Below are 19,239 nucleotides of genomic sequence, written 5' to 3'. Positions count from 1 at the left end.
ACTTGTCAGTAGTCTCTGAAAAAGTCACTTACTGACAATAATAACAAAATCATTTTTTGAATAACACAATGTGCTTAAACAAGGAAAACATTTAGAAAAATATCTACTGGTGAGTTGCTCTGCTCAAGGCTACGGGGCTAACAGTGAAAACATGTGCAACTCACTGTATCAGGAATCGTGCATGGATGTTGGACATATATTGGCCATCTTTGTAAACTATGGCCCCCTTGTAGCCCCGATTTAGATAAATCCTAAATCCGCGACTGTTTCAACTGTATTCCTGTTTGGAGCACAACATTTTTTTTGGTTTCGTTGACTAATTCATGAACTTTTAAGATCCTTGTTCAACATCCTCTTGTTTCCTATAATAACCATCAACAGAAAGGAGGTAGAAAATGGGAGTGGAGTCTGTCTTGGCATCACATGCATCCATCAAGCATTGCAAAGGCACATTTTACCGACGGCCAACAAATTCCAAATCAGTATTGGTAATGATTATGCATCACTGTACTGAGCTGAAATGTGTGAGACGACACTGGAATCAATATGACCTGCAGATCCTTCCCCGCCGTGGCAGGAAGGGGATCTGCTGTGCTGAAATCATGATTTATGTCAACAGTCGGAGGGATGTCAGGTTGAGCAAGGGATGGAGGAGCGAGCCAATGATGATAAATGCCCCCGTCCCCAGTGCACGCCTCTGTGACCGGAGGTGAAGCTCCTCAGTGCTTCTCTCCATCCCTCCACCATGGTTCTCTTCAGCATTGGGTTACGGTCTTCTGGTGCCACTCTCTCTTTTCCATGCCGATTTTTAATTCTCATCAGAGACAGATCCTTCCTCTTCTCGCCCGTGTTGCCCATCTGTTGTCGTCTATCCCGTGTGATCTCTCTTTGTGGAGACCAGTGCTGCTGCCCATGATGGATTCCAATGATCCAGCGCTTTAGGGAGCAAGGAGCGACGCAGTCACCTTTAAGCTGTGGCAGAGCAATCCGTCTATGTCAGATGCAACCCCCCCCCTGCTGTACATTCAACCTGGGCCAGACAGACAAGACAGGGAACAAGAGGAAGAGGAGGAGGGTGAGGAAGAGTTGCAGCCAAGATGCTGTCTGGGATACTCGCGATTGAGAAAGAAAAAATAAAAAAGAATGGCGTGAGGAGAAGCCAAATACATTTATCGTCTGCCACGCCATTCAAACAACAAGGTTTGAGTCATTCTTATATCCTACAAGTAGTGGGCAGTGTATAGGGTAGTAATAGACCACATGCATTTTGTGGGTTGAAAAAAATATAAGTGTGCTGCTGAGTGATTGATATACAAATCAAACTAAATCAAGAGATACTTTAATGTTACGTCGTCTTAATTGGATAATATGATGGTGAGTTAATGGCTTAATTTGGATTATTGACATTTCTGTAATTGGCAATGATGTCATATTAATTGAATCAGTATTGAGTTCTGCATCAATACAATCCGCTACAAATGATATGTTCATTCATAACGAACACACTGAAGCGGTCATCAGTGAGGATCAGCATCACCACAAGCGTATTATCCTTTAATAGACCAGAGCTATTGAAAATAATCCTCACTGGTTACCATGGCCACCCTGACCTGTGTTTGCATCCTCTTTTTAATTTGTATTTCCTCCAGCGCAGGTCAGGTACGCGCTGATAACAGACTGTAAGTGTGAGTGAGTGACTGTGTGGTGAACCTGTGATCGACCTGAGGTAAGACCCCTCACCACTTACTTTACCCCGCCGCCAACAAGAATAAGAGAGAACAGATGAACGAATGAAAGCAGTTTGGTATTTTAAACCCAGCATGTGCTCCACTGAAATGACTGTCTATACACATTCAGCAGGCGTCTGTTGTGGATGCATGGTCGCGTCCTTTAACAGTGTGCGGTGGCAGGAGGGCACGAGGCGTCGGGTGTTTAAGTGACGCAGACAGATAGCAGTCAGACGTGATTAGTTCGGGCTTGGTAAGCAGGAGAATCGGCTGACAGGAGAAAACAGAAGCGGAGAGGCAGCAGTGGAATGACTGTCGGTGTTTGGCAATCGGGCAACCGCATACAATCACAGTATACCTTAAATAACATTAATTGAAGTCTATTATGCATATATAATGACATTTATATAATTCATTTGGTGAGATGTATTGAAATATGTTTATGCTGATCTGGTTTCCACTGTGCTTTACTACCTCCGCCAAGGAACTTGTGTATTCACCTGCATTTGTTTGTTATTAAACTTGGTGGAAGGGTTTGGTGGATTTGGTGCAGATCTGATCAGATTTTCATTGATTTCTTGATGTATAATTCATGGATCTTGATGAAAATAATCTGACATGTTAAGGTGATTGATATAAGTCTGTGCAATTTGGTGCAGACCCAAAATACAAATATGGATCTATTTAAATGTGGTTTGGGGCAATATTTGTTCTCCAAATGCCATTTTACATTAGTTTTCTGTATAATTAAACTCCAGCTATAAACTTTGAATGGGTTTTCACAGTTTGACCTTATGTCTGTGTGCATGCTTGTTTATGCAACATCTACCACAGTCAGATTTTTACATAACCACGCATTTGCATACAACAATGTCCCTGCTGATTGGGAAATAAATGGAATGGAATCTACTTAACGTGCCGAGACGCATGAGTAAATAAGAAAGCCCCACTCACCGTGACTCCCCATTTGCTATGTGGCCTGACTCCCTGACACCTCCCTGCTCTTAAGCTTCTATACACAGGATTGTCTGCTGCACATTTACATATGGGATGGAGCGTAGATATCCCAGCACACCTGCACACTGTGTTGGGAATGTTAGTCAAAAGGTGAATTAGCTTTTGACTAAAATGAGAGAAAAAATACTGACTGACACAAAACAACAGATTTGGATTACTTATACAATGTTACTAACAGATGTTTGGGCAACATATTTTTTAAAGCCTTTCTCTAATCGTTTTTGGACCAATACAGGATTTTTTCAAAATGGTGTAGCTCCCTATGGTGCTGCATGATAGAAAAGGACTTGATAAACAAAAAGCACTGAATGTGTTCATCTTTTAAGAATAATATTCACTGAATTAAAAGAAAACGGCGGAAAGACGTCAAATTTAAAGATCGTCCTTTTCCCACAGATTTCTCCCCCCCCCCCCCCCCCCCCCCCATTACCCGACGAACAATCAATCTCTATAGGTGGCAGTTTGTGATTAGAATTTCCGTTCCGAGATGAGCTCCAATATTTCAGGTTTACTGGTGCAGGCTGAACAATAGCATAGGTGCCGGTGCACAAGCAGCTGACAAAATGTCTTTCCCCGAGCACGCACATGATCTAAATACTAATCAAACATCATTTACAGCGGGCTTTATTTGAGGCTCCTGAGACTGTCCCGTCCTGCTCTTTCACCATGGTAACCCGGGGATTCATTTCAGAGGTGTCATGCTGCATTACCGTCTCAGCGGCTCATCCACTCCCCATCCGCCCTCTGGCTCACTCGCTATTGTCCCCCCACCTCCGCTCAGACCCCCTCAGTCTGGAACCTGCCCTGCATCCTGCGAAGAAAACATCTCATCTCTCGCGCTCTCTACCTCAGATAATACAGAGGTGGGATCTTTGTGCCACACACACTCACTCACACACACACACACACACACACACAAAGACATACGAACAGGCACAATTACAAACCACAGCGAGTATAGACACACTTTTGGGCTATTGTCAAACACAAAAACACACATGTCTAAGCAGCTATATACTTTATCTGATTATTCTGGCACCTGTTTTATGCTTCAGGTATATTTTGTGGATTTGGTTTTATTCTTTTTCACATATTGTCTTGTTTTCGGGCCTCTCTCTCTCACACAGAATGACAGCACATAGGTTAAAGTCGGAGGGAGATGTTTGAGTTATAGCACTTCTCTATTGCAGTATGTGTAGGCCCCACAGTTGAGTTAGGAAGCCAGATAGATAACAACTGGAGGAAGGTGCATAATATCTCTGCCTTTCTTGGCGACAGACAGAGAAAACAACAATGGTTTGGTGATGGGAGCCAAGGTTTCAAAACATGTGTCTAATAGAGTAGCTTGAGAATAAATTATTCTGCGTAAGATATAATCCGTCTCAAGAAAAAAAACTCTTTTTTTCACCCTTTAAGGTTTCCCTCACAGCACCTATTGAAACAGAGCAACATGTGATGGTGGTAAAGTAACAAGGTGCTTTTCTTAAAGGGGTGTGCTGGCCTTCTGAGCCACTTCCTTCCTGAATAAGCACATTTTCCATTATAATCCAAAACCCTCAATTATATTTTATTAATCTTTTAAATGTTATTTTCCTATTAACTCCAGGATTCCCCATTTTCACCCCTTATAGGACTTACCGTGTTGCTTTCGGACACTTCAACATATGAACTGCAGGGGCTTGGGACTGAATCACCTGTGATTCGAGGACAATCTACTCTACTTCCTGTGTGAGCTGTGTTAGTCAGCTGGCAAAACCAATCTATGTTTTTTTGTCCTTGATGACCAGCCACACTCTTTTCCACCTCGGCCATCATTCAAGCCTTTTACCCTGCAGACTCGATGCATCCCTCCATCCCCTCACTCCTCTCATATACTCAATTCATCTCTCAGGTTCATCATCTGGAGCGGCAAAGTTCTGATAAGAGACAGATTTCCTGTGCGGTTTAACATATGCAGGCTAATATATTTAATACTATTACTACTACTACTACTACTACTACTACTAAAAAAACTAGTACTACTACTAATACTAATAAGAATATTTATTTACAGTACATAGCAATTTCTTAATAATGTTAAAAACTGCTTAACAAGAAGAGGTAAAAAACATTGACCACATAAAAGCATAAAGCAGCAACAAAATAAAAACTGTGCAGATAAATGCTAATCAAATCCTTCAATGGAAAGGATACATTATAAGTTTGATTACTCCTCCCTCTAAATCCAGTCATCCTTATCACTGACTGTCAATGCTACCACAACATCACTGACACTTAATTATGAAGTCGCATATCGCCTTTGCCAATGAATTAAATCTCTTTCTTTAGAAAAAGCACAATACGTGCGTTCTCTTCCCCGCATCCCATCGGTCAAAAGTCACGTGATTGATGTTGACACATGTTGACACACAAGCAAGCAGAGGTGTGTGTGTAGATGTTTCTTGTCCTTCAGCAGCCTGAGTGGCAGAGGCAAATATAACAAACAATCAAAAGCAGGTTAAAGACAGTGATAATCTTCCTCCACAATAATAAGTACAAAAATACACTGCATTATTCCTTTCTTTCAGTTTGCCAAACTGTGTGATTCAAGTTATCTGTGAAAGTGCTCGGCTTATTGTGACTTTTTTTGTAAGCTTATGCCTCTTGTGAGTCTACAAGTTGGAGATGGCAGCGGATTCACGCAGTTCTTTGTTTGAATGAGTCGTGGTGATCAGAGTGTATTAAGGAAGCTCTGACCCTGTGTGGTTGGAGAGTGAGATTTGGCATTTTGCCACATCAAACCACACCGGAGGCGTTCGGAGGCTTCCCCCTTTGTTTAGTGCAAAATGGATTCCTGGGGCTGCACTTTGTAATAACAAAGACAGTGAGAGCGCTGTCTGCATGTGTGATTAGGACAAGAAGCCCCCTCCCATCAGCCATTGCTCCCCGAGCCCTGCAACACACACAGTGCTGTGGCAATACGCATCATTTTCTTAGATTAAAAACTTGGTCATGGAAGGAATGAAATCATTTTCAGTCTTCCGAGAATAAATAAGAACTCACGTTCTCATTCAAGATCAGTTCTTAGCCCTGCCAAGGTTTGCTCTCCTGTCTATTTATTTGTTGGTTTGCTGGTTTGTAAACAAGATAACACAAACAACTTGATGGATTTCCATTAAACTAGATGGAAGGTTGTTGTATTACTCAGGGAAGAGCCCTTTACATTTTGGTCTGGATCCGGATGAGGGTGCAGATCCGGATTTTTTTTTTCTTCACTTTCTTAAACATTACGACGTTGTTTTTTTTAAAACATTTTCCCTATTCTCCCAGGGAATAATTCATTATGTAATTGGTGCGGCTTGGTTGAATTGAAAGGGACTGTTGGGCCTTAGTGGAGACATGTCCTCTACCAAGTGCCAGTCTAGTATTCAAATTCTATCAAATTTAAGTTTTATGTCTGTACATCAGTCCGTTACAATATAACATGGCATCAGTGATTGTCATGCCTCTTAATCAAAATTGCGAATGTCTTTCTATGCAAAAATCTACATTTCGCAAATGTAGCATCTTCAATTAAAGCATAAAGGCTATTAAACTTCCAGAGAAGGATTTGCACGCCTTAAAACAAACAAACAATAAAAGTCTTAAATATACAGCACATGTAATATATGGTGCGCAGACATGTCCTCTATAAACATGAAGTGCGGTGGCCCGTACACTGCAGGTCTATGTGAACAAAGGTCAGGCGTGAGAGGGTCAGAGCCTCAATGGAGCAACCAACCCCTGGCGGCAACCTTCATTTCTCCAGCACCTGGTGCTCCCTCAAAGGTGAGACAGCTTTAACCCGTCCGGCTTCCATTACTGAGTTGACATTTCTCCGGCTATACCCCCTTAATGGCATGTTAACCACACTTATGGAACCCTGCTTCAGGGAAAGAGAGGAAAAGTCTCAGAAATGTGATCAAACTGGGGAATGTTTACATTTTTCCATCAGAAAGTGATAAAAGAAACTACCCTTATTAATTTGTTATATGGTTAGACAAGTGGAAATTGCTCTGCATGTATTACATAACATTTATCATGTTTTAAATGTATTAATGTGATTGCAAAGATCACATGGCAGGCTCCTGTTTCACCTCTGTCTATGTTCCTCCACCTATTTTACTGAGCATTCAATGGGACTGGATCCTCCTAAAACCACCACAGCTGAATGCATTTTCTACTCTAGACTCTATGAATGGGTCATTACATTAAACTATCCCTCGTAATTTGCATCCCAGTCTCCGTGGTGAGCGTCCTGTGCGCTGCGGGGCTGCCGCCACAGACAGGGAGCTCTAATGTGCTGCTGTATTAGTGGGTTAATTGCCATGTCCCGGTCTCCATTGGATTGTGAGTTGGGGCATTTTAGCTTAATTGCGAGACATCCGCAGCCCACCGCTAGTGCATTGTGGGAGAAGCCAGTGTGGGAGAGGGTCTTCACGATCCACTTGAGGGAAAGCTGACCTCGCTTAGATAACCCAGGAGTAGACCGCCACCTGCTGGCACAGTAATATAACACAGTTCTTTAATGAATGGTCACTGAGACACAGAAATTAAATTAATTTATGCTGAAATACCTTATTTCTACAAAGTGTGTCACATTTCATTTATTTATCATACATTTGGGTACATCTGTTGCTTCAATGCTCAGTATCTGTATCTGCAATCGTCTAAAATAACAATTTTAACAAATTAAACCAAATATTACACGACAAATTAAAATTTACACATTTGCCAGTTCTTAATTTTTGCACGCAGAAATGCAATGCTCCTGATAGTATACTATTCTCTCTGCCGTGGTTATTTTTTGGTTTAGTCTTTATTGGAAGCTACTTTTTGTCCGATGTTTTTGTTGCTAGATTGTTTTAATAACCATCAGATAATTAGAAAGTAGAGTGATCAGATATCTGTGTTCTTATGTTATCGCAATTGCATCACATTCAGCCTTTCAGTTCCGCGGCTCGATCCCAGTCTTCCCTGTTCCCTTTGCCGAAGTGTCCTTGGGCAAGATATTGAACCCCAAATGGCCCCTGAAAGCTGTGCTGCCAATGTTTCACTTTGTACATGGGTTAATGGAAAAGCAACTAAGCTGGAAAGTGCTTTGAGTGGTCATCAACACTAGAAAAGCACTTTATCATTTACCATTTACAGACCATTTAATTACAAAGCCGTATTGAATAATGAATGAATAACAACAATAAAAGCCATTAAGTCAACTTGAATAACAGTCTATTAATACTAATTGTTGGTTTCTAATATAGGATACGTATTTTTCTCTCACCCCTTCACTTTACATTGGGGATGAGGAGATGAAGATGATACACTCAGTGTTTTTCCTCTTTAGTAAATTTACATTTTAATGGCACAAGCTGCATCAGAGTGAAAGCTCAGCTGAAATCGTGGGTGACTGCCCTCAGACAACTGACTAGAACACACCAGCCCCCCCATAAACCAAAGCAGGAAAAATAACTTGATACGGTCACAAAACTTCATATAGTGACTCATTTTATCAGATAAGATGTATGGTAAATCAAAGAGTCTGTGATCAGGAAATAATGTGGCAGTTTAGATGAATCCGCTCCAGGTTCATATATAATCCATGTGATACCTTCTTCCACTGTTAAACAGTAAATATACAGAATGTGGACTTTAACTTGCAAATATGTGGCATTAATACATTCTTATTTACCTGCAACTTTAGCTGTTTAATTAAGGTACTAAAAAGATCTTTGTTTCACACACAAATAATCACAATGATAGTCAAATCAGGTGAGACATAATTGAAGCGGCTTCCTGCCAGTGGGAATCTAAATAATCAATTCTAAGAACCATATTGTGTTGTAACTCCATCTGACCAGTGTCAGAAATATGTACAGACTCTGTATTAAGTCTTAATAATGTCCCATCTCATAAGTAATTTGCACTTTAACACAGGTTCACTTTTCAACTGTGCCATATGAATTTTCTGTCTGCGGAATTCAATGGCTAACGTGTAATCCATTTCCCTGTACATTCTGTTTACACTGTTTATTAATTGTTTACATTATAAGTATTGTATGTTACTTAGTGTTTCCTTACAGATGTTTATTCCTGACTGCCCTCTTGTTGCTCTAACGCTGCAAGTTTCACCACGGTGAGACTACTAAAGGTAATATCTGATCATATTTCGGTTCCTCCTGTTGTTGTGATCACATTTAATGAAATGTTAAAGTGCTATTTGTATCTGTTGTGTCATGGAGGACTGAGTGTGGGGTAGTGAGAAGTATGAGCACTACTCATAAAATTATACACATACATGAGGTTACCAGAGCTTGTATGAATTAAGCCCTTGTCCATGCTGCCATCTAGTGGTGAGATAGTGTATCACCAGCTTTTATTTGGTGCTCAAATCATATATTACAAGCTGTATGTATTAAAGTAACAACTCTTCTTCTAATGATCGTAAGAAAGTGAGCTCTAGATTAGTTTCAATGGTGTGACTATAAAACACTTTTTCAAATGACTCGATGGATGTCAAAATGTCCCGTGTGAAAAAGGGCCCATGTGAAAATCATGCTGGTCGACGAATCAAACACGACAACATGTTAAACGACAGTTAATTTTATTATTAATCAGAGGATTATAGATATGTGAAGGGGATTTTGGTTTCCTGGATGTGGCTGCACCAGCTGCGATGCTGAAAGAAATATATTTGTTAGAGTGTAAAGGATGTGCCCAACTGATACAAGGTCCATCTACAAAATTGAACACAAGCAGATGCACCACAACATTGTGAACCAAAATAATAATTCAAAAAAATCCATGCACACTGCAGGATTTTATTTGTTCAATGGTCTGCATTGATAAATTGGCAAAACCATGTAGTTAATGGAATTTCAGGGAGTTTTATTTCAGGTTGAGGTGCAACCACATTTAGGAACACACACAAATGTACTATTTCTACTTATTCTTTGAGGCAGACTTGACAGTGTGACGCTAAGCACAGCTGAGGGGTCCCATGGGAATCCTCTGAGGCGATATGCAGTGGGAACCAGTCGTCAGCTATGGTGGGAAAATATCCAGAATCATTTGGTTTTGTGTGCGATTGGGGAAAAAAACAGAGCACACTTGCAGTGCTGAGATCGGCACAAAATAATAGTCGATTGAAAGATTAACAAACATATTCACATGTGATTTCTCAGGTTATAGTCAGTCGTGAGGCACTCTTATTGGACAGGCAGTTTATTTACAAATAGCAGACCCGTACATACAAAAACAAAGTGATCATGGCCAAAATTCCAAAGAATGTTGGGTATATTTGGGAATTTGTATCCAACACACCTCAATAACGGATTATTGAGTTCGATCCCCCCTCGATCGCTGACTGCTACTGGCTCAGGTCGTCAAAAAGTACTCCAAAACATACAATCACCGACGGTCATCAGCAATTTACTTTATAAAAATATCACCATGTTGACCCACAGATTCACAGTTGACCGTGGAGACAGAGACGTATTTACAGTAATCCACACGAGGGGAAATACGGAAAGAATATCATCATTTGCGGACAAAAAGAAAAAAGAGAAACGTTGGAGGGAAAGATGAGCAGTGCAGAGAGGGTCCCACAAGGCCACGCTTGAGCAACTCTTGCTTTAAGGTCTCTACATGGACACCTCTTTAATCGTTTTTTTTTTTTTTCATTTGTCCTGTGAAGACCAGACAAAACAGATCAGTCAGAAACAGGATTCATAAACTTTTTGAGTGAAAAACTTACAAGATCTTCATTTACAATATGATACAAATAAACATGCACTATCACAACACATGTATTACACATTATTCATTTTTTTAGATTCAAAATGATGGACGCTTTAGATGAAAGGAAAGGGTATTTGTAATACAGATATATGTGTCGTATGAGGTGACTATTCAACCTGATGATGAAATACACACTGTGATGTCAACATTCAGTATGAATAGGAAAACACGGATACTATCACATCTCCAGAGGTGATGCTGTTGGATTTTACTTAGTGTGGAAAGTTATTAATTGTGCATCATCATAACAATCATCACACCAACATTATTGGTTCCTTTTCTTAGATACTTCATAAATAGCCTACATTATTTTTAGAACCCCAATTCTTTATTTAATTTATTTCTTATCTTTTTTGACAGTTATTTAGGTTTTCACTTATCTGTAAGCTACTTCAGTTACTGGGTTCAAACATGATGTTAATAATAATAACAATAATTCTAATGATACTAATAACCCCCCCCCCCCCCAAATCATTATCCCAAATGATAATGATTTGAGCTTTTCACAACAACATCCTCTACATGCACATACTGTATGAGGAAGGACCTGCTGTAACTGATGTTGTCACCAATCTGTCACAATCCCCTCTGGAGTCACACGATTAACATTTAGCTTCTATTTTTCTAAGTATGGCTTAAGTATGATTTTATGAATTGTTTAAATTGTATTTGATTTCTAGAAATCACCGACATAAGACTAATGTGCAAGTGACATTTATGTTGCAAACACATACCTATTAACATAGGTAACTCTACCATGAGAGTGCTGTATGAGGGGTAGGGTGGTAGTCAAACATGTGTGGCTGAAGGGTCGGGGGGGGGGGGGGGGATGGTTCTCTCAGCAGCAGAAGGAGGAGATCTCACCTCATAGCTGTTCTGCAGTTGACAGCCAAATGTGGGCAGAAGGACTGGGCTTAGTATCTATGATTCTGCCGGTGCTGAAGGAGCAGGGGGGAAAAAAGATGAGGACATGCCAACAACTGACCAACTGACCAACCACATAGGACATATACAAAAACAATGAACTGTAAGGCTTCCGAACAAATAGTCACACAGAAGCTTATGGCTGTGAAATGGGTCTAATGTAATGACTTATCAGGAACATAAACACTGGATGGTAAAACATTAGTATAAACATTAGTAAATACACAAGTATTTTTTTTTTTAATTAAAACAATACAGTCTATTGGCTCATCTATTCATTTTAAATACATACACATAATCTGTAAATGAATAATACTTATATACATAAACAGTTGTATTTGTGCAGATCAGTTTAGACTAGAAAAGTGCATTTTTACCCATCTGGTGAATGAAGCATGAAACATGCATATGACATGAGAGGACAAACCACCATGTTGATGACATTTGACACACGTCAGGTAACAGTTGGTCGTGGATGGAAGAGGTAAATAACCTCTGGTGTCTGCGTAGGATGAGGAGAAATAGTTCTTTTCTTTTATGTGTGAGCCTCATCATCAGCTACACCTCCAGGTTTCACTGATGATGGACATGTTGGGGGGTGAAGATGGTGATGGATGGCCCCCTCTGCTGGTGAAACATGAGATGACGACAGGGGGACGGCCAGATGGGAGAGGATCAGGACAGCACACTGGTGTTGTGTGAATCCACGTCCTGCATGCTCATGACGTCTGTACTTACTCCACTCTCGTATAGCGGGTTGTCGAAAGCTGACTCTTCCGTCATGTTGTCGTACGGTGGAGAGGAGGATGGCATTCTGATCGACTTCCCCTGCAGTCTGAGAAAGAAAGACAACAAACATCCTGTAAACAACCAGTCAAGGCTCATTTGATGGTTGCAAATGAAAACAAATCGGGAATCAACAGTCAGTGCTTACTTTGCAAAGTAGACGTAAATGCCGAGGACAGCCACCAAGATGATGGCGGTTGGAATAAAAACTGCAAGGGCAATGTTGGTTCCCTCCATGGCATAGTCCCTATTAACAACTAAAGGAAGAAAAACACAAACATTATTTATGTGAAATATACAAAACAAGGGAAAGATACCACAACCCTTCAAAACTCACCGTCCAGCCTGCGTTCGTTCTCATACTGGGATGCAGATGCTACAAAGAAACAGTTGCAGTTAAGTCTGAGCATATTACACTTAGACAGAAACAAGGATTCAAAGTCTTTGCATTTACAAACAGCAACAAAATCAAGAGCACATTATATGTTCCAGATTGCACTGTATGTCCGAATGTGATGTTTCTGAAAGCTTTGGTACGGCGTGTTGCTGTGGTTTACCTCTGCAGGCAGGGGGGGTGCTGTTCCACTGTGACGGGTGTCCGGGGACGCAGTAGACGGAGGCCTCACCCTGCAGCTCGTAGCCAGAGTGGCAGGAGAAGGTCAACGTTTCTCCTGCCTGGTAAAAGGCCTTTTCAGAGCTCTGCACGCTGGTGGAGGCAGCGCCGGGGTTCCTGCACGGCTCGTACTTCTCGGCTGAGAGGAGGGACAATATCCCGCATCACAGAAAATATTCGTATGGATCTTTTACAACAGGTGAAAGTAGAAATACTGCACTTTGCTTGGATTTATAACAATTGCAGTTTCAGTCTACATGCATTTATTTTTCAGACTCATGAGGTGACCATGACCTTGACCTTTGACCACTGAAATCTAATCAAAATAATCTTGTCAAAGTGACAACTAGTCAAAATGTGAAAAATGTCCCAAAAGTCAAACTTGAGACAACATGTTCAACATATTTTGTGAGGCCACAATGACTTTTCACCTTTGACCCCCTTAATTCTAATAAGTTAACCCATATCAAAATGAATGTTTCTGGGGGATGTTATGAACGAGAACCATGTGACCAACGTGACCTTGACTTTTGTTCTTTGACCACCAAATTGTGATCAGTCCAAGTGAAAGTTTTTCTTCCAAAACTGAAGAAAGCAACTTTGACCTTTAACGAACAAAATCCAATACGTTTATTTTTTAGTCCAACTTGTGTTTGTTGGTGATTTGAAAAAAATCCTTTCAAGACGTCCTCAGACATCATGTTCACAAGAATGGGACAGACGGACATGTATATAGCACTTGCACAGTGTGTGAGAGTTTGTGTACGTGAGTGTGACTTGTGTGACTTACGGACACACTTGGGCAGCCTCTCGCTCCACTTGGGCGCGGCTGAGTCCCGGTTGTAGCAGGTGAGGAGGCTGTTGCCGGACAGGACGTAGCCTTTGTTACAGATGAACTGCACCGTGGACCCGACGATCAAGCGACTGCCTGAGACCACTTTGCGACTGTGCTCCACATTTCCAGGGTCCCGACACGTCATAACTGCAGCACAAAAACAAATAAGGATTACCTTTCTAAGATAAATGACAAGCAAATAGTAAACTGACGGATACTTCACGATCTATAATCTCAGGCAAGATGCATGAAGACTATCCACAGTGTGGGAAATGCAGCTCGTGTAGCCTTCTTCTGATACGTTTGGTTTTAAGTACTGATTGGATGGTATATAAACAGGGTAAAATGTCATGATTGACAGCCAATACCGAAACGCGTGGATCATCGGGACCTCGATTTTGCGGCTCCACCCTTTGATCGCTGCTGCACAGACTCTGACTCTAAACGCTCAAGACGGCAGCTTTCGTCTGTGGGCTTCATTTCTGATTAGTGAGAGGAAGTCCGTATATATATTTATAAACAGACTATGGCTCACACAGTTGCAAACGGGGGGGGGGGGGGGGGGGTAGTCATAATAGACGTAATAGAAGTGCTTCAGCAAAGGAAGTCAAGGTTTGGCCGACACTTCAGTCGACAGGTTGTTAAACATTGCTTCTAAATGCCTCCATTTGATATGCGGCCCGGCTTTGTGGCAGTGTTTGCTATCGTGAAACAGACACATTAAAAACAAAAATACAGTATATACCTGTGTCATCAGTCTTTATCCAAAACCAAGTTACTTTGATATTTTTTTATATTGTGTATAAATACCAAATAAACTTCGTTTTCTATCCATGGAAGTGATGATTTTTTTTCCTTTCATTTCTGTAAATAAATACAAACCGTGGGAGGTTTGTATCCAATAGACTCAAAATCAAGGTTTGCCCTCAGAGAATGAGAATTGCATGATGTAATCAAATCAATCCAATGGGCTCACGGCAATACTTTAACCGAATGAATCGGAGCACATGGAACTGGGACGTCTTCCTCTCATTCACACGCTCGTCTCTCCGTGTGCTTTCCTCTCACCTTCCTCACACCTCGGCACATCACCGCTCCAGGTGAGATCCCACTGGCACATCAGGATCTCCGAGCCGACCAGCTCAAAGCCAGGATAGCACTGGTAGGTGATGACAGTGCCGTGGATCAGATCGGGGTGGGACGTGCTCTTCCAGCCGTTGGTGACCTCCGGCAGCTCCGAACACGTGTCGTTCCTCGCCACCTCTGAGGTGTTCGCGTTGATAGGATAGAGTAGAATTAGGAAAATGTAAAATGCCAACAATGGTGAGCACAATGAGAGAAGACACTGGTGCTGGGAGCAGGGGAATAATTCAACGTTGCTCTTTCTGGCATTGTAAATATTAAATTATCATTCTTTATATAGGATCTAGATTTCAGAAGACACAGATGAATTTGTTCCTTCAGGAAATCCCGACACCTCAAAGCCACAGCTTCGTCCACAGAGAATGAATTTGACTGCGACTCTGTCTGTTCGGCTCTGCGCCAAACAGCAGCCGCTTTCAGAGGAAGGAGTAAATACGGGCTTGTGATGATTGCTGTGGAGGAACACAGCATGTGGTTCGGCACCAGTCAATCTGTGTCTCTCTTAAATGCAACATACAAGGCCAGAGACACAAAGCACTGGGCCAAACCAGCTGATGTTCAAGTGTAACCTATTATTGTCTCTGTGTGTTTGGTGTTATCGAATCCTGTGCACCTGGGATAAGACAGGAAACCGACTGGCGGAGGCACGGCGAGAGAAGGAGGCAAAGAAAGGAACAAAGATGCTTTCTTTTCCTAATTGGTAACCTGCTGAGTTCGAGCTATGACTAACATCTTGTGTTCCATAGTCATTACCATTTTTGGGGTTTCTTGTGTCTTGCGGAGGAATATTTATCTTTCAAATAAAATAAAAAAAAGAGTATTTCACATAATTCTAATAAAAACTGATTAGGAAATTACATTTAACAAAGAGAACGCCTCCGCCAAGGCTGATTGGCCTCTTTATCACTGTATTGCATATTTACATCAGAAACATATATAAACAGAAATGTTCTGCAAACTGTTCACAAGCATATATCTCTGATATAGCTGAAAGGAATATTTGTAACAGTTACTATGAGGTTCCCCCTGTACAAACCATTATTTAGAATCACAAAATCTGAATAACTATCAAGATTCACACCAAACTTCACCAGTACAGAATACAATGTTAAAGGCAGTAGAATTAATTTGTGGATCCACACCAAAATAAAATGGGTTCTGTCCTGACCCATGCCGCATCTATCCACTAAGTTTCGTTGAAATCTGTTCAGCAGTTTTTTCGTAATCTTGGTCACAAACAAACAAACCAACCAACAAACACAGACAGCAGTGACAACATAGCCTCCATTAGCTCGGTCTTACCAAAGAAGTGGACCACGAAGCCATTGTTGTAGCCGTATATGTTGGTGGCGGGATCTGACTGAAACTGGATGGTGACGTCGGCCATCGACGTGTAGAGCTTGAAGTGCGTCCGCGTGCCGCTGTATTGGCCGAGGATGTTGGCTGTGAGGTCATCGCCGTCGTAGAAGGTCAGCAGGTCGTTCTTACCCAAGTGGAGGCTGGGATAAACAATAAGACAAAAGAGGTCACATGTCGTCTTCATGATCATAAGGGAGAGGCGGTGGACTAGTGGCAGAAAAAATGGACTATGGGCAGAAAATCAGGATGGATGGTCTCTGGTGACAACAAAAACATACCTGGATGGACCACACCTGGATCTGTTCAAAAGTCCAAGAGGACTCTCCCTACCCCACTGTCCAAGTGCCCCTGAGCAAGGCACCTTACTCCCCCAACACCTGCTCCCCGGGCGCCGTGCATGGCTGCCCACTGCTCTGTGTGTCCTCCTTTGTGTTCCCCCCATTTGCATGTCGTGTGTCTGTGCATGTGTGTGGGACCAATAAATGTTTCTTATCTTATGAATGAAAGTGTTTCATATACAGAGTGCAGCTACACAGGACGTCCCGAGTCTGCGGCTGTGTGCTGTGTCCGCTGTGTGTTTCTAACAGTGAAGTGACTGCGACACACTTTGGCAGATGAAAAGCAAGAGCTGAAGACAGAAAGCGATGTCAGCAGTACTCTGAAAAATATTTCAATCTGTTTATATTGGATGGAATCTGATGTGAAGTAAACACTAAATAATGCATGATGTATGATTCCGGCCCCCGAGTGTGGTTCTCATGAATATGTACTGAAGTGTATATGTGCAAATGTATGAGCATAATTTCCTTTAGGTCACTAGACTTATACAAAGAAGTGTACTGTACAGCGCTGTGTAATGTTTACATACAATTTAACGTAAGGCAGCCATGACGGTCTGACAGAATGTCTGCAGAAAAATGATTAATTTAAGAATGCATTAACCTTTTCCATCTGGTGATTCATATGTCCTTGCCCTCTTTATATAGCATCAGTAAAGCTTGACATTTATTCGCACACAGGGGATGATGGAAAAAAAAGTAATAAGCAGCAGAAGTTGTATTTCCCTGCTGATATAATAAGCGGGGGAAACTAGTTGCTCCTCACGTGCCTTAAGGCTGGTGTCGAAATAGCTCCGCAGATTGGCTGGATGATGGTTAATATTCACAAGCTGTGCCACCGAGGACTTAATGGTAATAATTTGCACTGTGCCATTCTTCAAAACACGCGGAGGGGTAATTCTTTGAATCAAATGCCCCCTGCAGAAGCTCTTTTCTCAGATCGGCAGAAATACTCTCCTGCCTTTCTCTCAACTGCTAGTTGCAATACCTGGAAAAACAAAAAATTCACTCAGCCTCACTGTGATCACACCTTCTTGTCAAATCCTCTGTTATTGTCTTTTCCCCTGCATTCTGCAAAAAAACCCCACTTTGTTTGCTGTTGACCTTTTTTTTTAAGACAACTTGGTATTAAGGTCGAACTCAAGAAGTCAAAATATGAACTATAAATAAATGTGGCATCAGAGGCTTGTTTCTCTTCTCAGATTAAATAACAGAATAGAAATGCCGGGTCACACGTTGACGTCAGAATGAAGGGAGACAGATGTGCATTATAATGCTGACGCAGCGTTTGTGCTGTTGCTTTAGTTCTTAGTAAAGAAAGAAAGAAAGTCACCGAACACCTGATTGACAGACAGGGGATTCAAATCAATGGGCTCACAGGGCGATCGGCACAAACATAGAAATAGACTTTACAGAGACGTCAGACTTTGTTGCAGAAATTATCATTCCAAAGAACCGATAAACTGAAAATGGGAAATTATGGCTTAAAAACCACTGATTCCAAATATCCTTGCAATGCAGTAAATTCAAATTCAGCCATACGTCTCTAGAAGAATATAAAAATCTCTGTAATGTGTAGAATTTTGATTGAAATACACAGAGACAAAAGATTTGTTATAAATATCCTTCATCCTGGTGTGAAAAATATGAACGTGAATATAAATGCTCCCTTCACACCACCACAACAATTACCAAGCAACAACATTTGGGAGCATACGAAAGTATATAAATAATAAAAATGCTAATTCTCCAACACAGTGCAATGACGCATCCCCATTAAAGTAGCTGCAAGCAGCAATAATACATCTCGTTTGCATAATGTTTTAAAGATGAGCGAGGAAAATAAAAGTAAAGAATCCTTTTTGTTTGTTACTGTGGTCATCTGATTAAAAAAAGGTTGTGATCCCACTGAAGAACAAGAATATTAACTTATCATGTCAAATTCTACTCTGTAGACAATTTTACTCTCTGATTATTCAGTTTCGTGGTTTGTCTATTTCTAAAGTTTGAGAATATGGATGTTGGAAGGCTGACGGATCCCTCTAACAGATCAATTTCTACGTTAACGCTGATGAGCTGGCTGATTCCACCCACCTGTCCACTCACTATATAAGTCACTTTCAAATGTGGGTTGAGTTTCCTTTCCTTTAAACTTCAAGAGAGAGCAAGACGTACTGAAACATTGATGATGCTTAAACATGAAAAGCTCCCAGTGTGCTCCCGTGCTCCCTTTTCTGGCAGCTTCCGATTGACCGGAGCTGAATATTCACACACTGCTGCTACTACACATTCTCTGCAGCTTCTGTTGAAACAAACACAGCCACCGTGGGTCGGCTCTGTCTGTGATTGACGGTGTTTTACGGCGATGAAAGGGAACAAATGACCCGAGTCTGTTTACCTCGCCTCAATCTCTTATTCGCCACCTCCCCCACAGAGTCTCCATAGAATCTCTGAGCAGAAACAAGCTGCAGTGGAGAATCAAAAGAAACTCACCCACTGCAGCTCTAATTACCAAGACTACAGGAACAAATAGTGCCTACTATATCTGACTATACATGAATGGGATATAAATCTCTACATCTATTCTGATGAGACGTATTCAAGCTGAGACCTGAGTCCCTCAGGGGGGAAAAAACATTTGAATGCCACAAATTCTGTGAAATGTGCTGCTGGTAAAACTTT

The 19,239-nt window shown here is 41.3% G+C and overlaps 1 protein-coding gene across 1 annotated transcript in view; it reads right to left on the bottom strand.

The window, feature by feature from the left end:
* Positions 1-11,834: 11,834 nt before the first annotated feature.
* LOC128457031 (seizure protein 6 homolog) overlaps positions 11,835-19,239 on the bottom strand; it is an 84,166-nt gene continuing 76,761 nt past the window's right edge. Inside the window, exons 10-16 of the mRNA XM_053441523.1 lie at positions 16,163-16,359; positions 14,786-14,980; positions 13,673-13,864; positions 12,827-13,021; positions 12,607-12,645; positions 12,418-12,526; positions 11,835-12,318 (exon numbers count right to left, since the gene is read on the bottom strand). Coding sequence (XP_053297498.1) covers positions 12,159-12,318; positions 12,418-12,526; positions 12,607-12,645; positions 12,827-13,021; positions 13,673-13,864; positions 14,786-14,980; positions 16,163-16,359 — 1,087 coding nt within the window. The 3' untranslated portion in view covers positions 11,835-12,158. The remainder of the gene's footprint in view (positions 12,319-12,417; positions 12,527-12,606; positions 12,646-12,826; positions 13,022-13,672; positions 13,865-14,785; positions 14,981-16,162; positions 16,360-19,239) is intronic.

This window comes from Pleuronectes platessa, chromosome 15 (assembly GCF_947347685.1).
Source record: "Pleuronectes platessa chromosome 15, fPlePla1.1, whole genome shotgun sequence".
Classification (NCBI taxonomy): Eukaryota; Metazoa; Chordata; class Actinopteri; order Pleuronectiformes; family Pleuronectidae; genus Pleuronectes; species Pleuronectes platessa.
This window is presented reverse-complemented; position numbering and strand designations above follow the sequence as displayed.